We start from the raw sequence: 26988 nt of genomic DNA, 5'->3' as shown, positions 1-26988 counted from the left end.
ATAGTAGTGTAGACCATCGCACATCATTGTGTAGTATTGTAGATCATTGTAAGGCGGTCGGTCCCCGAGCACACTTTCCATAGTCCTCAGTGGACGAGCACACGGAGGATGTTCTCGCCTCGATGAGTTTATCCATCTCTCTATTTTTCTATCTAAATGTTTTTATAAACGGTTAAAATCCAATCTGTAAATAGAATGACCCCCCCCCCCCCCTATCCTGGGAGCGTGTGATCTGCCGTGGTACGACCCCCAGATTGCGGCCTGTTCTCTGCCAGACTCACATGATTTGTGTGGAAGCTGATCATGTTTACCAAGTTATTTGGGTTTATTTGTTTGTTGAATATTATTAGTATTATATTATACTGAACTTCTGCTAAATTGTTCTTAGTTGTTATTTATCCTCACTTCCTTTTGTTTACATATTTATTTGTTATCATTACTCATTTTAATTGTTGCCATTTATTATTCCTCATCAACATCTTTTTATTTTTCCTGATGTCTATATATTTATTTATTATTTTTATCTGCGTTGGGACCAAGCAGGGTAGGAAGTCCACCGATTGCAAAGGGTTCCTTTGGTTTGTTTGGTTGCTTTGGTAAATCTGCCAGGAGATCACTGGATTGTACGGTCAGCGTTGTACGGCCGGTGTTTTGTACGGTCGGCATTGTAAGGTCAGCGTTGTACGGTGGGCGTTGTAAGGTTGGTTGTTGTAAGGTCGGCGTTGTATGGTTGGCGTTGTACGGTCAGCGTTCTACGGTCAGCGTTTTTACGGTCAGCGTTGTGCACTCAGCATTGTAAGGTCAGCGTTGTACGTTCTGCATTGTAAGGTCAGCGTTGTACGGTCAGCGTTGTACGGTCAGCGTTGTAAGATCAGCGTTGTAAGATCAGCGTTGTAAGGTCAGCGTTGTACGGTCAGCGTTTTGCAAGGTCGGCGTTGTAGGGTCAGGGTTGTATGGCCGGCGTTGTACGGTCGGCGTTGTACGGCGTTGTACGGTCAGGGTTGTACGGTCGGTGTTGTATGGTCAGCGTTGTACGGTCAGCGTTGTAAGATCAGCGTTGTAAGATCAGCGTTGTAAGATCAGTGTTGTAAGATCAGCGTTGTACGGTCAGCGTTTTGCAAGGTCGGCGTTGTAGGGTCAGGGTTGTATGGCCGGCGTTGTACGGTCGGCGTTGTACGGCGTTGTACGGTCAGGGTTGTACGGTCGGTGTTGTATGGTCAGCGTTGTACGGTCAGGGTTGTACGGTCGGCGTTGTACAGTCGGCGTTGTACAGTCAGGGTTGTACGGTCAGGGTTGTACGGTCAGGGTTGTACAGTCGGTGTTGTATGGTCAGCGTTGTACGGTCGATGTTGTACGGTTGACGTTGCAAGGTCGACGTTGCATGGTCCGCGTTGTATGGTCGGCGTTGTAGGGTCAGGGTTGTATGGCCGGCGTTGTACGGTCAGGGTTGTACGGTCGGCGTTGTACAGTCAGGGTTGTATGGTCAGGGTTGTACAGTCGATGTTGTACGGTTGGCGTTGCAAGGTCGGCGTTGCAAGGTCGGCGTTGCATGGTCCGCGTTGTATGGCCGGCGTTGTACGGTCAGGGTTGTATGGCCGGCGTTGTACGGTCAGGGTTGTACGGTCGGCGTTGTACAGTCAGGGTTGTATGGTCAGGGTTGTACAGTCGATGTTGTACGGTTGGCGTTGCAAGGTCGGCGTTGCAAGGTCGGCGTTGCATGGTCCGCGTTGTAAGGTCGGCTTTTATGGTCGGCGTTGTAGGGTCAGGGTTGTATGGCCGGCGTTGTACGGTCAGGGTTGTACGGTCGGCGTTGTACAGTCAGGGTTGTATGGTCAGGGTTGTACAGTCGATGTTGTACGGTTGGCGTTGCAAGGTCGGCGTTGCAAGGTCGGCGTTGCATGGTCCGCGTTGTAAGGTCGGCTTTTATGGTCGGCGTTGTAGGGTCAGGGTTGTATGGCCGGCGTTGTACGGTCAGGGTTGTACAGTCCACGTTGTAAGGTGGGCGTTGTACAGTCAGGGTTGGTCAGCGTTGTACGGTTGACGTTGTAAGGTTGGCATTGCACGGTCGGCGTTGCATGGTCGGCGCTGTACAGTAAGAGTTGGCATGCATTTGGAGGTGATTGGAACACCTGAATCCAATGATTTGGAGGGGTGTCCCAATACTTTTGGCAATATAGTAAATCTGTACATGTATTGGTGATCCGAGCGCGCTCAGTTGCTCCAACCACCCTCCCATCCTCAGCACTGAGCCCGAGCTGGACAGCTCCATTTGTCAGAGTAATAATTGGGACCTGGGAGGACAGGCTTCTGATCATGTGATCATGTGATAGCCAATCCCAAGGATTACTTAAAGTGATACTAAAGGATTGTTTTTAATTTTTTTTTTAAATAACAAACATGTCGTACTTACTTCCACTGTGCAGCTCGTTCTGCACAGATTGGCCCCAAACATCCATTTCTGGGGTCCCTCGGCGGCTCTTGCGGCTCCTCCCCGCATTAGATAACCCCCTTGGAGAAGCGCTCTCCCCTGGGGGTCACCTTGTGGGCGCGCTCCCAAATCCAGCATTTGCGTCCACAGACACGAATTCTGGACTCGGCCCTGCCCCCCCTCCCCCCCCCCGGCGCTCGTGTCATTGGATTTGATTGACAGCAGCGGGAGCCAATGGCTGCTACCAATCTATCCAATCAAGAGCCAGGAACCCGTGGAGAGAGGGACTGCGGGGACATGCCGACGGAAATTCGGGGCTCAGGTAAGCAAAATGGGGGCCTAGGGGGCCGGTGACTGCCAGGCGTTTTTTCACCTTAATGCATAGGATGCATAGGATGCATTATGGTGAAAAAACATGAACACCTTTAAATAAGACACCTTTCTTCTTTTTGAATAGAAAAAAACAAATCTTCATAGGGACTCTATTAAAAAAAACAAGTGATCAGAAGTAGGATTGCTCCAGGTTGGTGTCGGTATCGGTGTCAGTGTTGATATCAGTGTAAGTGTAAGCCCTTGTACACACGGTCGGACATTCCGACGGATAATCCGACCTTGTGTGGGCTCCATCTGACTTTTTCCGTCGGAATTTCCGACCAACAAAGTTTTAGAGCTGGGTATAAAATTTTCCGACAACATGATCCGACCGGACTTTGTCCGATCGTTTGTAGAGAATTCCGATTGGACAAAGTGCCACGCATGCTCAGATCAAATTACGAGACCAAAGCTATTGGCTACTAGCCTGAACGTAGTCCCGTCCTAACGAAATTACGTCACCACGTTCTGCACGATCGGATTTTCCGACAACTTTGTCCGACCGTGTGTATGCAACACAAGTTTCGGACAAAATCCGTCGGAAAAAATCAGATGGATTTTGTTGTCGGAATGTCCGACGGTATGTGCGGGGGCTAGGTGTCGGTGTTGATGTCAGTGTTGATGTCAGTGTTGGTGTAAATGTCGGTGTCAGTGTAGTTGGTGTAAATGACGGTGTCAGTGTCGTTGGTGTCGGTGTTGGTGTCGGTGTCAGTGTAGGTGTTGGTGTCAGTGGTGATGTCAGTGTAGGTGTTGGTGTCAGTGGTGATGTCAGTGTAGGTGTTGGTGTCGGTGTCAGTGTTGATGTCAGTGTAGGTGTTCGTGTCGGTGTCAGTGTTGATGTCAGTGTAGGTGTCGGTGTCAGTGTTGATGTCAGTGTAGGTGTTGGCGTCGGTGTCAGTGTAGGTGTTGGTGTCGGTGTCAGTGTTGATGTCAGTGTAGGTGTTCGTGTCGGTGTCAGTGTTGATGTCAGTGTAGGTGTCGGTGTCAGTGTTGATGTCAGTGTAGGTGTTGGCGTCGGTGTCAGTGTAGGTGTTGGTGTCAGTGTTGATGTCAGTGTAGGTGTTGGTGTCATTGTTGATGTCAGTGTAGGTGTTGGTGTCGGTGTCAGTGTTGATGTCAGTGTAGGTGTTGGTGTCGGTGTCAGTGTTGATGTCAGTGTAGGTGTCGGTGTCAGTGTTGATGTCAGTGTAGGTGTTGGCGTCGGTGTCAGTGTAGGTGTTGGTGTCGGTGTCAGTGTTGATGTCAGTGTAGGTGTTCGTGTCGGTGTCAGTGTTGATGTCAGTGTAGGTGTCGGTGTCAGTGTTGATGTCAGTGTAGGTGTTGGCGTCGGTGTCAGTGTAGGTGTTGGTGTCAGTGTTGATGTCAGTGTAGGTGTTGGTGTCATTGTTGATGTCAGTGTAGGTGTTGGTGTTGGTGTCAGTGTTGATGTCAGTGTAGGTGTTGGTGTCAGTGTTGATGTCAGTGTAGGTGTTGGCGTTGGTGTCAGTGTTCATGTCAGTGTAGGTGTCAGTCGGTGTCAGTGTTGGTGTCAGTGTCGTGACAGTATCGGTGTCAGTGTTGGTGTCGTTGGTGTCAGTGTTAGTGTCAGTGTTGATGTCAGTGTAGGTGTCAGTGTGGATGTCAGTGTAGGTGTCAGTGTTGATGTCAGTGTAGGTGTCAGTGTTGATGTCAGTGTAGGTGTCAGTGTTCGTGTCAGTGTCATGACAGTATCGGTGTCAGTGTTGGTGTCGTTGGTGTCAGTGTTAGTGTCAGTGTTGGTGTCGGTGTTGATGTCAGTGTAGGTGTCACTGTTGGTGTTGGCGTCGGTGTCGGTGTCGTTGGTGTCAGTGTTCAGAACTGCTGTTAGAAGTCATGGGGTCTCAAACAGCTACTTGACAGGGCATTTGAGGTCGGGGAGCCGTACAATTCCACAGTTGAGCTGTGCTTTTACCGCCACTCAACTGCTATCCCCTTTAGCTGCAGAGGCTGCGGTTGGCGGTGTACACATGCAGTGACCGCAATGCTTTGTTTCCCCGGCTGTCCAGGAATTATACTCCCTACTGAATTCGACCCATTTAAGTGAATCCACGTGACCCACAGCCATGGGCAATGCACACGGTTGCAGTGTGCTGAAATGGGGTTTGGTGCCGGTGGTGAGAAGGTGATACGCCTCCACACCACCCGTCAAATGCAACCCAAATGCTGATAATATTTTAAAAAAATGTATTTCTTTTTTTTACGTATTTTTTTTTTTTACAGATTTTTAACTGCCCTGTTGGGGGTGTCGCTCTTGTGAAATCTCAGGGGTCTAAGCAAACCTCCAACATATCACTTTTGAGATGGAGGAAGCGGCAGAGTATATACTGTAGATTCCCCCAATCTCTTTTTCCGCAGCCTCAGCTGCACTGGAGATAGATGGATAGGAAGCTCCGGGGCTCCCTGTTTATTAAGAATCTGAAGCATAGCACACAGTTTACTATGCCTCAGTTATTTTTTATTTTTTTGTTTTAATTCTTTTTATTAATACATTTTTTCACATATATAAAAAACATTCCACATTATTACAAATTCTTATATATAGACATCCATATACAGTACTTATGCATATATATAAATAACAAATATACTATGGCTCAGTTATGAATGAACACAATGAGTAATCAGTGCTGATCACTCACTGTGTTCATTCAGAAAAGGAAGGGAATGGTAATTATGACATATTTGTTTGATCTCCAATCTATACACAACAGCTGCAGTCAGCAGGAGGAAGAGGAGGAAAAGTTGTCAGCACTCCAGGGGAAGGGAGGGGCACATAAGGGGGGGGGCTGTACAGCAGGGGAAAAAGGGAGAGGGGTGATCAGAGTGGCAGGGGTTGGAGGGGTACAGATCCTGGCTCTCTGCAGCAGGAGACTAAGTTGGAGTAGCCACAGGAGGATCGGTTCCAGGGTTAAGGTAGGTACCCGAGCTCCATCAGCTCAACAGGAGGATCGGCTGTCACCCTTATCTGTCACCCTGTTAGGCTTGGTGCACACTGGTGCAATGCGGGAAACCCTACGATTCAGTGCCGGTTCCCGCATCGCACCTGAATCGCACAGTGGTTCACACTGAGATCTGCAAACCGCTGCGGGTGTCAATGTAAAGTTAATGTGAAATGGTGCAAGAATCGGATCGATTAGGTGGGAACCCCCCATGCGATCCGATTCCAGGGCGGACCAAAAAAAAAGTGTCCTGCACCGTTTTGGTGCGAATGCGATTTCAGGCATACAAAAGTTTGTAATCGCATCTCAGAGACATCACATTCGATCTGCACTAAGAATCACATGCGATGTCTGGAATCAATCTAATGTGAACCGGCACTCAGTGTTGGTGTCAGTGTTGCTGTCATTGTTGGTGTCATTGTTGGTGTCATTGTTGGTGTCATTGTTGGTGTCATTGTTGGTGTCAGTGTTGGTGTCAGTGTTGTTAATGTCAGTGAGGTCAATTCATTAAGACATAAATACTGTATGAATTTTTGCCCTAAAATGACTCGTCCATTATTCATACTAAAGTAGTCAATTCACCAACAAAAAAAAATCTATTAACAAATGTGTTAAATATTTATGTTCTGCGATATGAAGCAATTCGTTTTCTATAAATAATAATAAAGACACCCAGGAATGTTGTGAATCTCTAAAAAAGTGTTACATTTTATTGTCATTCCTGAGCTCAGAGCAGAACATTTCTGCATTGATACATTGTATTCTCACATTGATACATTGTATTCTCACACTGATACATTGTATTCTCACATTGATACATTGTATTCTCACACTGATACATTGTATTCTCACACTGATACATTATATTCTCACACTGATACATTGTATTCTCACATTGATACATTGTATTCTCACACTGATACATTGTATTCTCACACTGATACATTGTATTCTCACACTGATACATTGGGGTCTATTTACTAAAGGGAAATCCACTTTGCACTACAAGTGCACTTGGAAGTTAAGTCGCTGTAGATCTGAGGGGAACATGCAAGGAAAAAAATATATATATATTTTTGCTTGTACGTGATTGGATGATAAAATCAGCAGAGCTTCCCTTGATTTCAGATCTTCCCCTCCACAGTGGCTGCACTTCCAAGTGCACTTGCAGTGCAGAGTGGATTTGCCTTTAGTAAATGAACCCCATTGCATACTTTTAAAGCAGAGCTCCGGCGACTTTTTCCCTTTCTTTTTATCGCCCCCCCCCCCCACCTTAAAAGTCGCAGCTTTTGCAAACTGTGTATGTAGCATATGAAACCATTTTCTGTCATCATTTATTTATTTGTACTTTCTGTACCCTCCGGATCCAGTAAACTTCCATCCTTAGTGTGGGCATCTGACGCTACCCAGCATGCACCTCCCAATCTCGCGCCCTGCGCAGTGTGAACAAAGCGTGGCGCATGTGTACTGCAGGTTGCCACAACAATGGCGGGCGGCGTCGGAGGAACTTCTTGCCCCGTTGTGACGGCAACTCGACATGTGCACTGCCAAAAAAGTTGTTTGTTTTCATTTCATTCGTTTTTGTTTTTTTCTTCGTTTTTCGGGTTAATCGTTATCGTAAGTCGTTAATTTTGAAAATTTGTAAATTGGAAATTTTGTAAATTGGAAATTTTGTAAATTCGAAAATTCGTCATTTTGGAAATTCGAAAATTCGTAATTTTGGAAATTCAAAAATTCGTAATTTTGTAAATCCGAAAATTCATAATTTTGTAAATCCGAAAATGTATAATTTTGGAAATTCGAAAATTCGTAATTTTGTAAATTCGAAAATTCATAATTTAGTAAATTCGAAAATTCTGAATTTTGTAAATTAGAAAATTCTGAATTTTGTAAATTAGAAAATTCTGAATTTTGTAAACCCAAAAATTCTGAATTTTGTAAATTTGAAAATTCGTAATTTCATAAATTCGTAAATTTCCAAAGAATTAAAAAATCTGAAAATTCAAAAGAATAACTGACTAATAATAACTAACTATTAAATTCTAGGTATTGGAATTTCCTTTTAAATTTGGCTGTTAGTGAACAAAAAGAATACGCATTTATCCAAAGTTACGAATTATCCGAAATAACGAATGCCGCATCTAAACAAATGGAATGAATTAATCATAAATAATAACAATAAAAATAATAAAAACTTCTTATTATTGTTATTTATTATTATTAATTCATTATGTTCCATTCATTTAGATGCGGCATTGGTTATTTCCGATAATTCGTAACTTTGGATAAATTCGTATTCGTTACGTTCACTAACAGCCAAACTTGAAATGGAAATTCCAATACCTATAATTTAATAATTTGTTATTTCGGATTTGCAGATTTCGGAAAAATTTGTTAAACGGGTTTTCATTAATTCGGATGTTTCCGAATCAACAAATTTGTTGAAATTCATTAGAAAACTAATTCGGAATGAAAAAAATTGCGCATGTCTAACGGCAACCTGTCAACCAAAGTAGCCACCTGGAAGCGGCGCGGTACAGCGGAAGTGGAGCTGTTTACTGAGCCGAAAGTAAAATTCTTTACAAAAAAAAATAAAAAATTACAAAAATTTATGGCACTGTAATCAACTTCAAACACAAGATTGGAACTCCGCTTCAACTTACTCGCCAGTGCCGAGTTCCCCTCATTCTTATTTTGCACATTCCTGACAATACTGTGAGATACAGTGAGGGGGGGGGGGGGGAAGTATTTGATCGTCTGCTGATTTTGTACGCTTTGCCCGCTGACGAAGAAACGATCGGTCTATAATTTTAATGGTCGGTTTATTTTAACAGCGAGAGACAGAATAACAACAAAAATATCCAGAAAACGCATTTCAAAAAAGTTATGAATTGATTTGCATTTTAATGAGTGAAATAATTATTTGATCCCCTATCAATCAGCAAGATTTCTGGCTCCCATGTGTCTTCTATACGGGTAACGAGCTGAGATTAGGAGCACTCTCTTAAAGGGAGTGCTCCTAATCTCAGCTTGTTACCTGTATAAAAGACACCTGTCCACAGAAGCAAATCAATCAATCAGACTCCGATCTCTCCACCATGGGCCAAGACCAAAGAGCTGTCCAAGGATGTCGGGGGCAAGATTGTAGACCTGCACAAGGCTGGAATGGGCTACAAGACCGTCGCCAAGCAGCTTGGTGAGAGGGTGACAACAGTTGGTGCGATTATTCGCAAATTGAAGAAACACAAAATAACTGTCGATCTCCCTCGGCCTGGGGCTCCATGGAGGATCTCACCTCGTGGAGTTTCAAGGATCATGAGAACGGTGAGGAATCCGCCCAGAACTACACGGGAGAATCTTGTCAATGATCTCAGTTGGGACCATAGTCACCAAGAAAACAATCGGTAACACACAACACCATGAAGGACTGAAATCCTGCAGCTCCCTCAAGGTCCCCCTCCTCAAGAAATCTCATGTACAGGTCCGTCTGATGTTTGCTAATGAACATCTGAATGATTCGGAGGAGAACTGGGGGAAAGTGTTGTGGTCAGATGAGACCAAAATCAAAAACTTTGGCATCAACTCAACTCAACTCGCCTTGTTTGGAGGAGGAGGAAAGCTGCCTATCACCCCAAGAACACCATCCCCACCGTCCAACATGGAGGTGGAAACATTAAGCCAGCCATTCTCACCCAGGGTTCCGTGGAACCCTAAGGTTCCTCCAGAGGTGGCTAGGGGTTCCTTGAGCTGTGGCTGTTTTACCCCCTGTTTGATGGTGCCTACATAGATCTGAGCCAATGCCACTTGTAGGAGCCAGTGGTATGACACCAATGATCTTTATAGCTCTCTGTAAGAGGGCCATTCTTACCACCACTGTAAAAAAGGGCATTCTTCTCACTGACCACCAAAGTAAGGGGAATTGTTCCCACTGACCCCCAATGAATGAGTTTATTAGGGGTTCCCCCGAGAACCTGAAAATTATTTTAAGGGTTCCCCTGGGGTAAAAAGGTTGAGAAAGGCTGCATTAAGCTTTGGGTGTGTTTTCCTGGGACAGGACAACTTCACTGCATTAAAGGGACGATGGACGGGGCCATGTACCGTCATATCTTGGGTGAGGACCTCCTTCCCTCAGACAGAGCATTGAAAATTGGTCGATGATGGGTCTTCCAGCATGACAGTGACCCAAAACACACGGCCAGGGCAACAAAGGAGTGGCTCAAGAAAAAAGCACATTACGGTCCTGGAGCGGCCTAGCCAGTCTCCAGACCTTAATCCCATAGAAGATATGTGGAGGGAGCTGAAGGTTCAAGTTACCAAATGTCAGCCTGGAAACCTAAATGACTTGGAGAAGATCTGCAAGGAGGAGTGGGACAAAATCCCTCCTGAGATGTGAGCATGCCTGGAGGCCAACTGCAAGAAACGTCTGACCTCTGTGATTGCCAACAAGGGTTTTGCCACCAAGTACTAAGGGGGTCAAATACTTATTTCACTTGCTGTCAATAACCAATGTGTGTTTTTCTAGTGATCAGACTTCAGGCTAGCTCCACACCTGTGCGAGTCATTGTCACGGACACCTGTGAATAAGTGCCGCTGCCGGCGACCTGTCATCATAGTGAGCGGGGCTGGCGGTCACACCCAGCCACTCACAGCCACAGCAGGAATCTCTAATTCCTACCAATACAATTCACACCAGCCCCAATCGCCGCTGTAAATGTGGCCTACTGGCCTTAGCCCCGGTGTTCTGCCGAGAACTGTCCCCCTATTGGATAGTGCCTGCTCACTTAATAGTACATTGTGCCCTGAGTCCAGGTTCAAGCCCCACCATGCAAGTTGACATACGGTAGACGATGTTAAACAGCACTTAGTAAGACGGCCCCTCGCGGGCTTGCTACGCTTGCCACGATTCGGGCTCGGCCTCGCTTCGCTCGGCAATTTTTTATTCTACCTCTATGTCCACTTGGATGGCGGGGCTTGAACCTGGACTCAGTGCGCAGGCGCTGTTCTTGTCCTCCATACTGCGCAAGCGCAGTACAGGGCGGACACTATCCGACGGGGGACAGTATTTGACAAGACACCGGGGGCCTCCGATTCTGCCGTTTTCATACAGAGGGAAGGCACAGGTGTGCCATCCAGCCCTGCTGGCAGGAAATCTGAGTCCTGGGCATTCATCCCTCTACACACCATGCTGCCATTAGTGCCATCCAACTGCAGGCGCTTTCAGCCTCTCATAGACTTTTACAGCTTGCTTGCAGTTGGGTTGGGGTGCCCTCAAAAATGCTGGAATCTGAGGCACGTTGGCTAAATGTCCATTGTGCATGAGGCCGTAGTGTCAGTGTCAGGGTCAGTGAGTGCCAGTGTTAGGGTTAGTGTCAGGGTCAGTGAGTGTCAGTGTTAGTGTTAGGGTTAGTGTCAGGGTCAGTGAGTGTCAGTGTTAGGGTTAGTGTCTGTGTGCATGAGGCCGTAGTGTCAGTGTTAGTATCAGGGTCAGTGACAGTGAGTGTCAGGGTCAGTGTTAGTGTCAGGGTCAGTCAGTGTTAGTGTCAGGGTCGGTAAGTGCCAGTGCTAAGGTCAGTGTCAGAATTAATGTCAGTGTCAGTGAGTGTTAGGGTCAGTGTTAGGGTCAGCGAGTATCAGTGTTAGGGTTAGTGTCAGTGTCTGTGTGCATGAGGCCGTAGTGTCAGTGAATGTCAGTGTTAGTATCAGGGTCAGTGACAGTCAGTGTTAGTATTATTGTCAGTGAGTGTCAGTGTTGGTGTCAGTGTCAATGAGTATCGGTTTTAGTTTCAGGGCTAGTATCAGTGTCAAGGTCAGTGTCAGTGAGTGTTAGTGTCAGTGTCAGTGAGTGTCAGTGTCAGTGAGTGTTAGTGTCAGTGTCAGTGAGTGTTAGGGTCAGTGTCAGTGTTAGTATCATTGTCAGTGTCAAGGTCAGCGTCAGTGTTAGTGTTAGTGTCATTGTCAGTGAGCGTCAGTGTCAATGAGTATCAGTGTTATTTTCAGGGTCAGTTTCTTGTTAGTGTTAGTGTCAGTGTTAGGTTCAGGGTCACTGTCAGTGAGTGTCAGTGACCCTGCCATTAGTGAGTGTCAGCGATAGGGTCGGTGTTAGGGTCAGTGTGAGTGTCAGGGTCAGTGTTAACATTAGTGTCTGTGTTAGGGTCACTGTGAGTCAGTGTTAGGGTCAGCGTCAGTGTTAGAGTCAGTGTTAGGGTCAGTGCCAGTGATTGTCAGTGTTAGGGTCAGCTTTAAGGTCAGTGTTAGTGTTAGGGTCAGTGTTAGTGTTAGGGTCAGTGTTAGTGGCAGTAAGAGTCAGTGTTAAGGTGAGTGTTAGTGGCAGTGTTAGTGGCAGTGAGAGTTAGGGTCAGCGACAGTTAGTGTCAGGGACAGTGTTAGGGTTAGTGTGAGTGTAAGTGTCAGAGAGTGTCAGCGTCAGTGTCAGTGTTAGGGTCAGGTTCAGTGTTAGTGTCAGGGTTAGTGTCAGTCTTAGGGTCAGTGGCAGTGTTAGTGGCAGTGGGAGTCAGCATTAGGGTCAGGGTTAGTGTCAGCGTTAGGGTCAGGGTCACTGTCAGTGAGTGTCAGCGTTAGGGTCAGTGTCAGTGAGTGCCAAGGTTATTGTCAGTGTTAGGGGTCAGTGTGAGTCAGTATTAGGGTCAGTGTGAGTCAGTGTTAGTGTCAGTGTTCAGGTCAGCTTTAGGGTAAGTGTCAGCATTAGGGTCAGAGATAAGGTCAGTGTCAGTGAGTGTCAGGGTCAGTGTTAGGGTTGTGTCAGGGTCAGTGTTAGGGTTGGTGTTAAGGTTCATGTCAGTGTCAGTGACTGTTATGGTCAGGGTCAGTGTTAGTGTCAGTGTTAGGGTTCATGTCAGTGTCAATGACTGTCAGTGTCAGTGTTAGGGTCAGTGTGTTTAGATAGGATAAACAAAAAAGCAAAATATGTGCTATTGTTTGTGGGCCGTACTTCGGGAACAGACTACAAATATCGCACACATATGTGATATCTCCATGAACGCCAGGAGTTTTTTTGGTTATCTTTTTTTTTTTGGAGGGGGGGTGCATATGGTAAGAAATATACAGCTAACTTTGGGGCAGTTTTCTTTTTATAATGATCAGAAAGAATCCATTACCCCCCCATGGATAAAGCAATTCCTTGTAATGAACTGTCCAGGTTCACTAACGCGTTGAAGTTGTAACCCAATACACCCACTGAAGGTGCGTTGGGGTGCGATTTGGAATGAACGTCACCGCATTTCACCAACAAAGTAACGCGTTTCCGTAAAGCACGCGTTCCTATAATGTGTGAAGCTTTAGGGTTCTACTTTACATTACCCGGGGGTTGTCTTTAACCCAGAGGTCCCTTTTCTTGCAAAATTGATCAGAAAATACATCAGCGCTGGAGGCGGAGTCTATGTCCCGGTAATAATGGCGGTTTTCCTATGGATTTCACAAAGCTGTGTCCTTAGATGAATCTTCCGCTGTCATCTCACCCCAGCGCTCATCATTACCCATCTGCCTATTTTTATTCTTGGACCGGTTGGAGTTTTGATGAGTTCAGTAAAACACGAAATTAATGATCCGTCTGGCTGCGTTCCTGAAAGTCGAGTCCATTATCGTCTTCCTGATCTGTGCAAGATGGATTCTGGCGCAGTTACTGTAACAGGAAACCATTTTTAGAGATCAGGGCTCTGGAGACCAGAAAACTGGATGCTTTGGGGCATATTGATGCTGCTTTCTGCTCCGCCCTCCGCGGTTGGTGTCGCTTGCGTCCGTCTGGGCTCAGAGACAGACCGCTCACCTGAGACCCCCTGTGATTGGCTGCACTCAGAATTCTGTGACTTTACAGCCAGGGAATGTACAAAGGAAAAAGAAAGTACAATCTGTGGTTTAAAGAGAACCCAACGTCACTGGACGTATATAAGAAAATTCACAATTTATCTGGGAAGTCTGGCCAGTCTGCCATTCATCCCAACAACATCCCTTTCCCATAAGCTTATATGAACATTTATCATGTTCTATTCGTGTTATTTACCTGTGAAATGCCCCTTGTGTAGACGTCCAAAGGACATTGGGTGCCGCCATCTTGAATGTGATGTCAGCAGCCACAGCAGACTTAGTCCTTGTACACACGGGTCCGACATTCTGACAACCAAATCCGTCGGATTTTGTCCGAAACTGTTGCATACACACGGTCGGACAAAGTTGTCGGAAAATCCGATCGTTCAGAACGTGATGACGTTATTTCGTTACGACGGGACTACGTTCATTCTAGTAGCCAATAGCTTTGGTGTAGGAATTTGATCTGAGCATGCGTGGCACTTTGTCCGTCGGAGTAGGCTACACATGATCGGAGTATGTCCGATCGGAGCAGTTTGTCGGAAAATATTTCCAGCAAGTTGGAAAATTTGGTCCGTCGGATATTCCGACGGAATCAGTCCGATGGAGACCACACACAGTCGGAATATCGGACAAAAACGGTCCGGTAGGACACATTCCGTCGGAATCTCCGACCGTGTGTACAAGGGCTTAGAGCTTTCATTCAACTGACATTCTATAGTAGTGCTGTGAAACTCAGCTTCATCGCAGGCCGCATCAGCAGCAGGGTTGCCCTCAAAGGGCCGGTTGTATCTGGTGTGCGTTACATACAGAGTACAGTGTTCAGGAGTGCAGTGTGTACAGAGTGCAGAGTTCAGGAATGTGCTATGTGCAGAGTTCAGGGGTGCGCTATGTACACAGTGCAGAGTTCAGAAGTGCATTACATACAGAGTCCAGGATTGTGTTATGTACAGAGTGCAAAGTTCAGGATTGTGTTATGTACAGAGTGCAGAGTTCAGGAGTGTGCTACATACAGAGTGAAAAGTTCAGGAGTGTGTTATGTGCATAGTTCAGGAATGTGCTACGTGCAGAGTTCAGGAGTTTGTATGTACAGAGTGCAGAGTTTAGGATTGTGTTATGTACAGAGTGCAGAGTTCAGGAATATGATATGTACAGAGTGCAGAGTTCAGGAGTGTGCTATGAACAGAGTGCAGAATTCAGGAGTGCGCTACGTACACAATGCAGAGTTCAGGAGTGTGTTACGTACAGAGTGCAGAGTTCAGGACTGTGTTATGTACAGAGTTCAGGAGTGTGTTATGTGCAGAGTTCAGAAGTTTGCTATGTACAGAGTGCAGAGTTCAGAAGTGTGCTACATACAGAGTGAAGAGTTCAAGAGTGTGTTACATGCAGAGTTCAGGAATGTGCTACAGAGTTCAGGAGTGTGTATGTGCAGAGTTAAGAATTCAGGATTGTGTTATGTACAGAGTGCAGAGTTCAGGAGTGTGCTATGAACAGAGTGCAGAATTCAGGAGTGTGTTACGTACACAATGCAGAGTTCAGGAGTGAGCTATGTACAAAGTGCAGAGTTCAGGAGTGTGTTACGTACAGAGTGCAGAGTTCAGAAATGTGCTATGTGCAGAGTTCAGGGGTGCGCTATGTACACAGTGCAGAGTTCAGAAGTGCATTGCATACAGAGTACAGAGTCCAGGATTGTATTATGTACAGAGTGCAAAGTTCAGGATTGTGTTATGCACAGAGTGCAGAGTTCAGGAGTTTGTATGTACAGAGTGCAGAGTTCAGGATTGTGTTATGTACAGAGTGCAGAGTTCAGGAATATGATATGTACAGAGTGCAGAGTTCAGGAGTGTGCTATGAACAGAGTGCAGAATTCAGGAGTGCGCTACGTACACAATGCAGAGTTCAGGAGTGTGTTACGTACAGAGTGCAGAGTTCAGGACTGTGTTATGTGCAGAGTTCAGGAGTGTGCTATGAACAGAGTGCAGAATTCAGGAGTGCGCTACGTACACAATGCAGAGTTCAGGAGTGTGTTACGTACAGAGTGCAGAGTTCAGGAGTTTGCTATGTACAGAGTGCAGAGTTCAGAAGTGTGCTACATACAGAGTGAAGAGTTCAAGAGTGTGTTACATGCAGAGTTCAGGAATGTGTATGTGCAGAGTTAAGAATTCAGGATTGTGTTATGTCCAGAGTGCAGAGTTCAGGAGTGTGCTATGAACAGAGTTCAGAATTCAGGAGTGCGTTACGTACACAATGCAGAGTTCAGGAGTGAGCTATGTACAAAGTGCAGAGTTCAGGAGTGTGTTACGTACAGAGTGCAGAGTTCAGGAGTGTGTTACGTACAGAGTGCAGGAGTGTGTTACGTACAGAGTTCAGGAGTGTGTTACGTACAGAGTTCAGGAGTGTGTTACATAGAGTGCAGAGTTCTGCTGTTTCCTTAACTAACCCATGGTGCTTTGGGAATCCTTTATCATGTTTTAATGATTTATTTAGAAAACAAAGATTGTATATAATTGGATATAATACAACTGGTTATTTGCTCCCTGCTGGTTGATAGTATACAATTAGAAGAACTTCATTTTTATTTGAAGGTCACTGAAACCCTCACTGCTGCAAGCTTCCAAACTCCCCCTTGAACGGGGTGGGGGGGGGGGGGGGGCGCCATACTGAGGCCAGACTCAAGAGCCCGTCATTTCGTGTGAATACAATGCCAGGAATGACTTTATTCGCTTTAATTTTATTCAGCCTTACAGACCATGCTGCAGGTCCCTACCTAGAGCCCCCACCCTACGCATTTCATTCTTAGTTTTATTATCCCAAGGAGCCCCCCTAGTTCTTATCTTGTATTTCAGAATGATTAACCTCGGGGTCAGATCTAACCTGTCTGATCAGGGGGGTGTAGTAAAGGCGCGGGGGGGGGGGGTGTAGTAAAGGCGGGGGGGGTGTAGTAAAGGGGACCGCAGGGGCCGGTACAATCCCTGCATTAGTTAATTTTTTCAGACCTCACAAAAGCATCTTCACAAAAACGTCAGAGCCACACATGAGCACCTTATGACGCCAAGTACAGAGTCCTCACTGGTAGGAACAGGCCGCCGCTCATTAATTGGATGAAAGATTATTCGGTCTGTAGAATGAGGAGCCGCCAGTCCCTCGTCTTTCCATTTGTGGCTTTCCCGCGGCGAGCCCTGAGCGTTTCTTGCACCATCTGTCACTGGCAGCGCCAACCGCGAGCCGTCTTCCACATCACAATGTTTACCCACAGCGCCATTCTTACATATTGCGTTCGGAATAAACAAGAACACAGAAAAGCTGCCAAAACTCCCGGGCGATATTTCATTTATATTTAGTGTACGAGGGCGCGCATTTCTCTACGGCACTGCGGGGTTAAAGTGCAACTCTTGTACTGCGCTACTGAATGTACCGACTGAGCGCCATTCTTGTACTGCGCTACTGAATGTACCGACTGAGCGCCATTCTTGTACTGCGCTACTGAATGTACCGACTGAGCGCCATTCTTGTACTGCGCTACCGAATGAGCGCCATTCTTGTACTGCGCTACTGAATGTACCGACTGAGCGCCATTCTTGTACTGCGCTACTGAATGTACCGGCTGAGCGCCATTCTTGTACTGCGCTACTGAATGTACCGGCTGAGCGCCATTCTTGTACTGCGCTACTGAATGTACCGACTGAGTGCCATTCTTGTACTGCGCTACTGAATGTACCGAATGAGTGAGAGAGCAGAGTGATGGAGAGATGAGCTCATCACTGTGCTGCTTCTCTTTTCGCTGTCCAATCACAGACTGGGGGCGGGTCCAGGATCACCTGGACTCAAAGGAAGGGAGTTAAATGATGCTGACCATCAGACTGAGGACAACTAGTGGTCATTACTGGAAAATGTAAATGGGATAACTCTTCTTTTAAAGAGACCCTGTCACCAGGCAAATAATCTCACCATAATCTCACATATTTTGTTCACGTTATTTACGTGTAAAATCCTCCCTTTTGTAGACATCCAAAAGCCCCCGAGACTGCTGCTGGGTGCCGCCATCTTGGATGTGCTGTCAGCAACCCCCGCAGACTCAAAGCTGTCACCCAAGTTATAATCTATAGTATTCCCCTGCACTCCTTACCCGCAACTACATAAAAGGTTATGTAGGGGGGTGAGAGGAAGGGCAGAGGAGCTGGGCCAGCATAGAGAGTAATTAAGATACTCCCAGAAGAGGAGAGGCTATGATTTATACGGAGGGAGGAGCTGGGCCAACACGGACAGTAATAAGACACTCCCAGGAGAGGAGGGGCTATGATCTTTAAAGAGGAAGGAGATGTGCCAGGGAATGGACTCCGGTATTCACTGACTGTTGCTTGTACCTGCAATCCTGAAGGGTCTCTTTAACATTTTTGTTCTTTGTTTTTACAGGTTTTATGTAAAATGACGTCTGAGATGAAAGATGTTGGCGTCTGGGCGCAAACCAAAACCCTCCTCTACAAAAATTACCTGGTCAAGTGCCGTACGAAGAAGGACACATTGCAGGTACAACGCGTGTCCTAAACTTCCTCAGGGGGTTCCAGATCTTCTCAGGTGCCTCGAATCCTCAATATTTCCCATCCACACAACGCTGTCACTTGTGAAGGGATGTTGGTTGGTTTTTGTAAGCTCCTTATGAGCGATCAAAGTGTATCTAAAGCCTCGAATGGGGTGGTGAGGGGTCTGCTTTGTATTGATCAAAAAAAAATAGTTCATCAGTAGAGCGCTGGACTGGAATGTGGAGAAGATTCGTTTGAAATCCAAACTTCAGAGGCAGCTCTCTGTCAGGTCGCTGTTCCTGGTGCACCATCTATAGTCCTAGGAGTCTGCTCTACATTTAGCACTCCATCGAGAAATCCTTGGCAGTCAGTGTAGAGTCGGCCATTGGACAATGTGATAGGGGTGTCATAGGGTGATGTTCAGGCTCAGGTGTATCTGGTTTTGGTAGTCTTCACCCTATCCATCCTTGGTGGTCAGTGGAGAGTCGGCCATTGGACAGTGTGATGGAGGTGTAAAATCCGGGCTCGTGTGAGAGGTTTATCTGGGTTTGGTAGACTTCACCCTATCCATCCTCGGTGGTCAGTGGAGAGTTGCCCATTGGATGATGTGATGGAGGTGTTGCGGGATGATGTCCAGGCTCATTTAGCTGTTGATTTGGGCTTGTAGAGGTCACACACTATCCAGTGAGGAATCCTCAGCGATCAGTGGAGGGTCACTCTTTGGACGGTTTGATGGATGTCTTGGCTTATGTAAGATGTTCATCTGGGTTTGTAGACTTCATAATATCTAGTGAGAAATCCTTAGTAGCCAATGGAGAGCTGTCCATTGGACTTTGAAATGGTTTAGCTGGGTGACGTCCAGGCACATTTAAGGTGTACATCTGGGTTTGCAGACTTCACACTGTCCATTGAGAAATCCTTAGCGGTGAGTGGAGGTTCGCCATTGGACGATGTGATGGAAGCGTAGCAGGGGGGTTGTGTCCAGGCTCATATAAGGTGTTAATTTGGATTTGTAGACTTCATACTATCCAATGAGAAATCCTTAGTGGTCAGTGGACAGCTGCCCATTGGACGATGCGTTGGAGGTGTCACAGGATGATGTCCAGGCTTATGTAAGAGGTTCATCTGGATTTGTAGACTTACACTATCCAATGAGAAATCCTTAGTAGTCAGTGGAGGGCCGCCCATTGGACGTTGCAGTAGAGGTTTAGCTACCCTGTTTCCCCTAAAATAAGACCTAGCGTGATTGTCGGTGTTGGCTGCAATATAAGCCCTACCACCCAAATAAGCTCTACTCTGTCGGTATAATGTGCGGGGGGAATTGGGTCGGTATAATGTGCGGGGGGGAAACGAGTCGGTATAATTTGCGGGGGGAATCGGGTCGGTATAATGTGCGGGGGGAATCGGGTCGGTATAATATGCGGGGGGAATCGGGTCGGTATAATGTGCGGGGGGAATCGGGTCGGTATAATGTGCGGGGGGAATCGGGTCGGAATAATGTGCGGGGGGAATTGGGTCGGTATAATGCGCGGGGGGAATCGGGCCGGTATAATGTGCGGGGGGAATCGGGTCGGAATAATGTGCGGGGGGAATCGGGCCGGTATAATGTGCGGGGGGAATCGGGTCGGTATAATGTGCGGGGGGGAAACGAGTCGGTATAATTTGCGGGGGGAATCGGGTCGGTATAATGTGCGGGGGGAATCGGGTCGGTATAATATGCGGGGGGAATCGGGTCGGTATAATGTGCGGGGGGAATCGGGTCGGTATAATGTGCGGGGGGAATCGGGTCGGAATAATGTGCGGGGGGAATCGGGTCGGAATAATGTGCGGGGGGAATCGGGTTAGTATAATGTGCGGGGGGAATCGGGTCGGTATAATTTGCGGGGGGAATCGGGTCGGTATAATGCGTGGGGGGGAATCGGGTCGGTATAATGTGCGGGGGGAATTGGGTCGGTATAATGCGCGGGGGGGAATCGGGCCGGTATAATTTGCGGGGGGAATCGGGTCGGTATAATGCGCGGGGGGGAATCGGGCCGGTATAATGTGCGGGGGGAATCGGGCCGGTATAATGTGCGGGGGGAATCGGGTCGGTATAATTTGCGGGGGGAATCGGGTCGGTATAATGTGCGGGGGGAATCGGGCCTGTATAATGTGCGGGGGGAATCGGGTCGGTATAATGTGCGGGGGGAATCGGGTCGGTATAATGTGCGGGGGGAATCGGGTCGGTATAATGTGCGGGGGGAATCGGGTCGGTAGAATGTGCGGGGGGAATCGGGTCGGTATAATGCACGGGGGGGAATCGGGTCGGTATAATATGCGGGGGGAATCGGGTCGGTATAATGCACGGGGGGGAATCGGGTCGGTATAATGTGCGGGGGGAATCGGGTCGGTATAATGCGTGGGGGGGAATCGGGCCGGTATAATGTGCGGGGGGGAATCGGGTCGGTATAATGTGCGGGGGGGAATCGAGTCGGTATAATGTGCGGGGGGAATCGGGTCGGTATAATATGCGGGGGGGGGAATCGGGTCGGTATAATGTGCGGGGGGGGGAATCGGGTCGGTATAATATGCGGGGGGGGGAATCGGGTCGGTATAATGTGCGGGGGGGAATCGAGTCGGTATAATGTGCGGGGGGGAATCGAGTCGGTATAATGTGCGGGGGGAATCGGGTCGGTATAATATGCGGGGGGGGAATCGGGTCGGTATAATGTGCGGGGGGGGGAATCGGGTCGGTATAATATGCGGGGGGGGGAATCGGGTCGGTATAATGTGCGGGGGGGAATCGAGTCGGTATAATTTGCGGGGGGGAAATTGGGTCGGTATAATGTGCGGGGGGAAATAGAGTCGGTATAATTTGCGGGGGGAATCGGCCCGGTATAATTTGCGGGGGGAATCGGGCCGGTATAATGTGCGGGGGGAATCGGGTCGGTATAATGCACGGTTGCAGGAGATGTTCTCGGATCACACATTAGCCGTGTGGATGATTATAGACCATCCCCTGCCCCCTCTCGGAGCGCAGTATCAGTTTCCTCCTCGTAGTATCTGGCCGCGATGCTGAACACGGGTTCATGTTACACGGCTCAGTATTTCCACCGACCACACAGAGGGAACCGCAACCTTTTAAAGGGCTCCTCCACTCGGAATTGATATTGCATTTCTGGGCGGAGCCCGGCGGCTTGAGTCACCTGCTGGCTCTGCCTGCCCGAGGTTCCGACTGTGTTCCCATCCACATGGAAGTCTCACTTCTCCGGCTGCAAAATGGGTGCTTTTAAACCTTCTGTTTCTTTCTCAGTAAATAAAATATAGGACCAACGTGAATTATTTAAATGTGTATATGAAGCCCAAGCGTGTTATTTTAGTTGTTTTGTTAGAGTAGGGAAGCAATAGAACGAACCCCTCTCACTTTTATTGTTTGCTGTCTGTGTCCCTTTGTGGTGATTTCCCTTCACTTCCTGTTCTGGAGACACAACAGGAAGTGAGAAGAAATCTCTACATTGTGATAGGAAAGGCCCTGCTCAGTTCATCTACTGAACCTGCTATTTCCTCTAAATATCTCTTTTAATTCTAATTATGACCCAATCCGAGTCCTTCCTAGTGCAAGATTGGGGCACTGAGGAAAGGGAGCCACAGCCCCAGAACGCGTTGGTTTTCCAATGGAATCTTGTTATGAAAATAAAGAATTCCAGGTGTGACTATATTTTAAATGGTTACATTGCTTCAACTTGGATCAATGCAACTATGTATATCCCATACGTGGCCAATGCTCCTTGAAGATGGAAATCATGGAAGTAGACACCGCTACTACACTGCGACTATATGGCTACTACCCCTCTACTATAGCCCTGCTACACTCTTTTGATAACTGCTACTACACCATTACTACACCGCTATTATACTGCTACTACACCGCTATAATACTGCTACTACACAACTACTATTACTGCTACTACACCACTACTATACCACTATTATACCTCTACTACACCGCTATAATACTGCTACTACACCACTACTTTACCACTACTACACTGCTACAATACTGCTACTACACCACTACTATTACTGCTACTAGACCGCTATAATACTGCTACTACACCACTACTATTACTGCTACTACACCGCTACTATACCACTACTACACCGCTATAATACTGCTATTACACCACTACTATTAGTGCTACTACACCTTTACTAAACCACTACTACTACACCGCTGTACTACTGCTACTACACCACTACTATTACTGCTACACTGCTACTACACCACTACTATTACTGCTACACTGCTACTATACCACTACTACAGCTCTACTACACCACTACTACACTGCTATAATACTGCTACTACAACACTACTATTACTGTTACTACACCACTACTATACCTCTACTACACCGCTATAATACTGCTATTACACCACTACTATACCACTACTACACTGCTACAATACTGCTACTACACCACTACTATTACTGCTACTAAACCACTACTACACCGCTATAATACTGCTACTACACAACTACTATTACTGCTACTACACAACTACTAGACCACTACTACACCACTACTACACCGCTATAATACTTCTACTACACCACTACTATTACTGCTACTACACCGCTACTATACCACTACTTCACTGCTATAATGCTGCTACTACACCACTACTATTAGTGCTACTACCCCTCTACTACACCACTACTACACTGCTACTACACCACTACTATTACTGCTACTACACCGCTACTATACCACTACTACACCGCTATAATACTGCTACTACACCACTATTATGATTGCTACTACACCACTACTATAACATTACTCCACCACTACTATAACTGCTACTACACCTCTGCTACACTGCTACTATACTGCTACTGCACTACTACTACACTGCTGCTTCCGGTGATCTCCACTAGCCTCCAGGTCCCATACTGAGTGGCTTCCCTGCTGCATTGTGGCTGCTGGGCACAGGCACCATTCATGTAGTGTTATAAGTTTCCAGAATGAATGCAGGCCGCCTTCTCTGATTGGGTGAGGCGGAAGCTGTGAGTCCCCCCCCCCCATCTCTCCACCTCATTCAATCCAAGAATGCTTTGCATTCATTCAGGAAACGTAAAGCATTCTCCGAATGTCTGCAGGCCGCTGACCTCCTCACAAACACAGCAGGGTAGCCGCTTGTCACGGACCTGGTAGCTAGTGGAGATCACTGGAGTAGTGGCGGTGTAGTGCTGTAGTAGCGGTGTAGTAGAGTAGTAGCGGTGTAGTAGTTCAGTGATTCAAGCTTCCGGGGCACCGGCCAGGTATGCAGTGGCGGCCCGTAATGCTGGGCCCCCCTAATCCGTGCGTCCGGCCCCCTAATCTACATGCAGGGTGCCCAGAGGCTCTAATTGGCTTCAAAAAAGGGTGGGCCCGGGGGGGGGGGGGGGCGCAGAGCCCACCCAGCTGTGTGACAATAGCGAATTATTATTCTCTGTTGTCTTTCAGATTCTCCTCCCAGGCCAATCAGGAAGTGGGTCCTGAGACCCGTCACCCGATTGGCCGGGAAGAGAACCGATTCCTATTTGTCGCCGGGGAGGAGAAGGGAGGAGTCCCAGGGGAAGCCGCTGTGAGGCACCAGGAAGAGGAGACGCCGCCCCCCGGTGGAAGCGCTACCCCTGCAGGTATGGTATATACATAGAGCTATATACCAACACCAAACAAAATATAAAATATCAATACCTAGAATTCACATTTTATATAGAGTCGGACTCTGTTGGTCTCTTTTGCCATCGGTTTGGCATCTCTTCCTAGACCGTTTCAATAACCTGGCAGGGGTTCTAACCCTTCCCCCATTCCTCCAATAACTCAAAGATGAAGTGGCTTCGCTCACACGAGGCAGATAAAAAAAAGATTGAAATGAAGACGGTGAATCTTCGGTGAGATTTCATTGACTGGATTGCTTTGTGTCTTCCCCGGCAGGAAATCCTCTACCCGCTGATCTGGTCGCAGATATGGCTGCTGTTGGTGCTGATCATGCCGAATAAATACTACGAAGCCTCCCCCAATGACATGCTCAGCGATCTGGAAATAAGTCCGCTGCCGACTATCGGCTACACGCCAGTGACCAACGCCACCGAGAACATCATGGCCGTGGCGTGGGTGCAGTGTCTCGGAAAAGGTAAAGGGTGTCACTCATATATTATGTACAATGTATCTAAACCCAGGAACACAAACAGACGCGTGCGGATCGGTTCGCTCCGAATCGAAAATTCCGACAAATTTTTCGTTATTTGGAAATGTATCTGAATTTCCGAATGACAATTGTAAGGAATTTATATAAATCCCAAAAAAACTAAAAACGCAATTTCAGACAAAATTTGAATTCAAATCGTTTTCAAATCAAATCTGAATTTCCAAAAGAGAATAAAACAGAATAGAAAATAAAGGAAAAGAATGGAAAGAATAGAATGGAATAGAATAGAAAATAATATAATAGAAAATAATAGAATAGAAAATAATATAATAGAAAATAAAATAATAGAATATAATATTGTAAAACAGAACAGAATACAAAATAAAACAATAGAATAAAGTAAAATAGAAAATAAAGGGATAGAATAGAAAAGAATAGAATAGAAAATGAAATACTAAAATATAATAGAGTAAAACAGAACAAAATACAAACTAAAACAATAGAAAAAAAGTAAAATAGAAAATAAAGGGATATAATTGAAAGAATAGAATAGAAAAGAATATAATAGAAAATAATAGAATAGAAAATAAAATAATAGAATATAATAGAGTAAAACAGAACAGAATATAAAATAAAACAATAGAAAAAAGTAAAATAGAAAATAAAGGGATAGAATAGAAAGAATAGAAAAGAATATAACAGAAAATAATAGAATAGAAAATAAAATAATAAAATATAATAGAGTAAAACAGAAAAGAATACAAAATAAAACAATAGAAAAAAGTATAATGGAAAATAAAGGGATAGAATAGAAAGAATATAATTGGATAGAAAAGAATAGAATAGACAATAAAATAAAATAATAAAATGTAATAGAGTAAAACAGAACAGAATACAAAATAAAACATTTGAAAAAAGTAAAATAGAAAATAAAGGGATAGAATATAAAGAATAGAATAGAATAGAAAAGAATACAATAGAAAATAATAGAATAGAAAATAAAATAATAGAATATAATAGAGTAAAACAGAACAGAATACAAAATAAAACAATAGAAAAAAGTAAAATAGAAAATAAAAAGGGATAGAATAGAAAATAAAAGAGTAAAACAGAACAAAATAGAATATAAAAAAATAGAATAAAATAGAATATATCCATCTTCTGAAATTTGAATTTTGAACAGAATAAATCCGAATTGGAATTCCGAATTTTGAACAGAATAAATTTGAATTTGAATAGAAAATAGAATAGAAAAGAATAGAATAGAAAAAAATAACAATAGAATACAGTAAAATAGAAATAATATCACCTAGAATAATTTTGAATTCAAATAGAATAGAAAATAAAATAGAAATGAACAGAATAGAATGGAAAAAAAAAATCAATAAACAAAATAGAATAAATATTACCATTTCCCAAAATTCAAATAGAATAGAAAATAATAAATTAGAATAGAATAGAAAATAAAAGAATAGAATAGCAAAGAAAATAATAAAATAGAATATAACCATCTTCTGAAATTCAAATTCAAATAAATTAGAATAGATTAGAAAAGAAAATAGTAGAATAGAAAAAAATAAAATAGAATAGAAAAAAGTATAACAATGTAATCATCATCTGAAATTCAAATTCTAATAGATCAGAAAAGAATAGATTATAATAGAAAATAAAAGAATAGAATAAAAAAACCAACAGAATAGAATGTAATAGAAAGAATTTACCCATCTTCCAAAATTCGAATTTTGAATAGATTAAATTCGATTTCGAATGGAATTTGAACGGAATTCAAATCGATTAACATTTTCTGAATACGGTCAAACTGAGTTCAATTCGACCGAATTCTAAAAATTTTAATCGATTTAAATCCGAATAAATGACACAAATTCCGAAAACAAGTGAATCAAATTCATGTAAATAACAAATCGAAAAAAAAAAAAATTTTATACCTTTTACAGGTCTGAACACAAATGTCATATATTGCAGCTTAGCCTTCCATAGATGTGGTGGCTGCATTCGTTTTCTTTTTTTCATGCCTTTATTTTCCTTATTTGTGGTGATCCTGCCATTAAGGCACTTCCTGTCCTAGGGTGACAACGCTAGCTCACTGTACTGTATCTATGGGGAGCAGGGTTGTCACCCTAGGCTCCTCACTCCTGATCTGGACTACAGCACACCACGCTTCACTTCCTTAACATAGGAGGAAGGTGTTTTGTAGTCCACAGATGTGACCTGCATAGGGCTGATAACACTGATCTGGAATTGAGGTACAATGTGGTGTTAGCTCTCTGTTCCTCTTTGTTCTTACTATATACAAATAAGATACAAAACTGAGGCTAACTGGGAGTGGGAGGGGTTATAACGGGGTATACCCCTGCTGGGAGTGGGAGGAGTTATAATAGCAGATGCCCCTGATGGGAGTGGGAGGGGTTATAACGGCAGATGCCCCTGCTGGGAGTGGGAGGAGTTATAATGGTGGCTGCCCCTGCTGGGAGTGGGAGGGGTTATAATGGCGGATGCCCCTGGTGGGAGTGGGAGGGGTTATAATGGCGGATGCCCCTGCTGGAAGTGGGAGGGGTTATAAAGACGGATGCCCCTGCTGGGAGTGGGAGGAGTTATAATGGTGGCTGCCCCTGCTGGGAGAGGGAGGGGTTATAATGGCGGATGTCCCTGATGGGAGTGGGAGGAATTATAATGACGGGTGACCCTGATGGA

At 45.4% G+C, this 26988-nt stretch overlaps 1 protein-coding gene across 3 annotated transcripts in view; it reads left to right on the top strand.

Moving 5' to 3' along the window:
- Nucleotides 1–26988, top strand: part of ABCA5 (ATP binding cassette subfamily A member 5) — a 175782-nt gene that overhangs the window by 37156 nt on the left and 111638 nt on the right. For all 3 annotated transcript variants that reach the window (XR_013263453.1, XM_077458668.1, XM_077458667.1), the window contains 2 exons: nucleotides 17992–18105; nucleotides 24063–24261. Coding sequence is in view for 2 of the 3 variants with exons in the window: in XM_077458668.1 (XP_077314794.1) it covers nucleotides 17992–18105; nucleotides 24063–24261 (313 nt within the window). In the remaining variant the exon portion in view is untranslated. The remainder of the gene's footprint in view (nucleotides 1–17991; nucleotides 18106–24062; nucleotides 24262–26988) is intronic.

This window comes from Lithobates pipiens, unplaced genomic scaffold (assembly GCF_037356315.1).
Source record: "Lithobates pipiens isolate NorthernLeopardFrog02 unplaced genomic scaffold, aLitPip1_a1.2 Scaffold_28, whole genome shotgun sequence".
NCBI lineage: Eukaryota > Metazoa > Chordata > Amphibia > Anura > Ranidae > Lithobates > Lithobates pipiens.
This window is presented reverse-complemented; position numbering and strand designations above follow the sequence as displayed.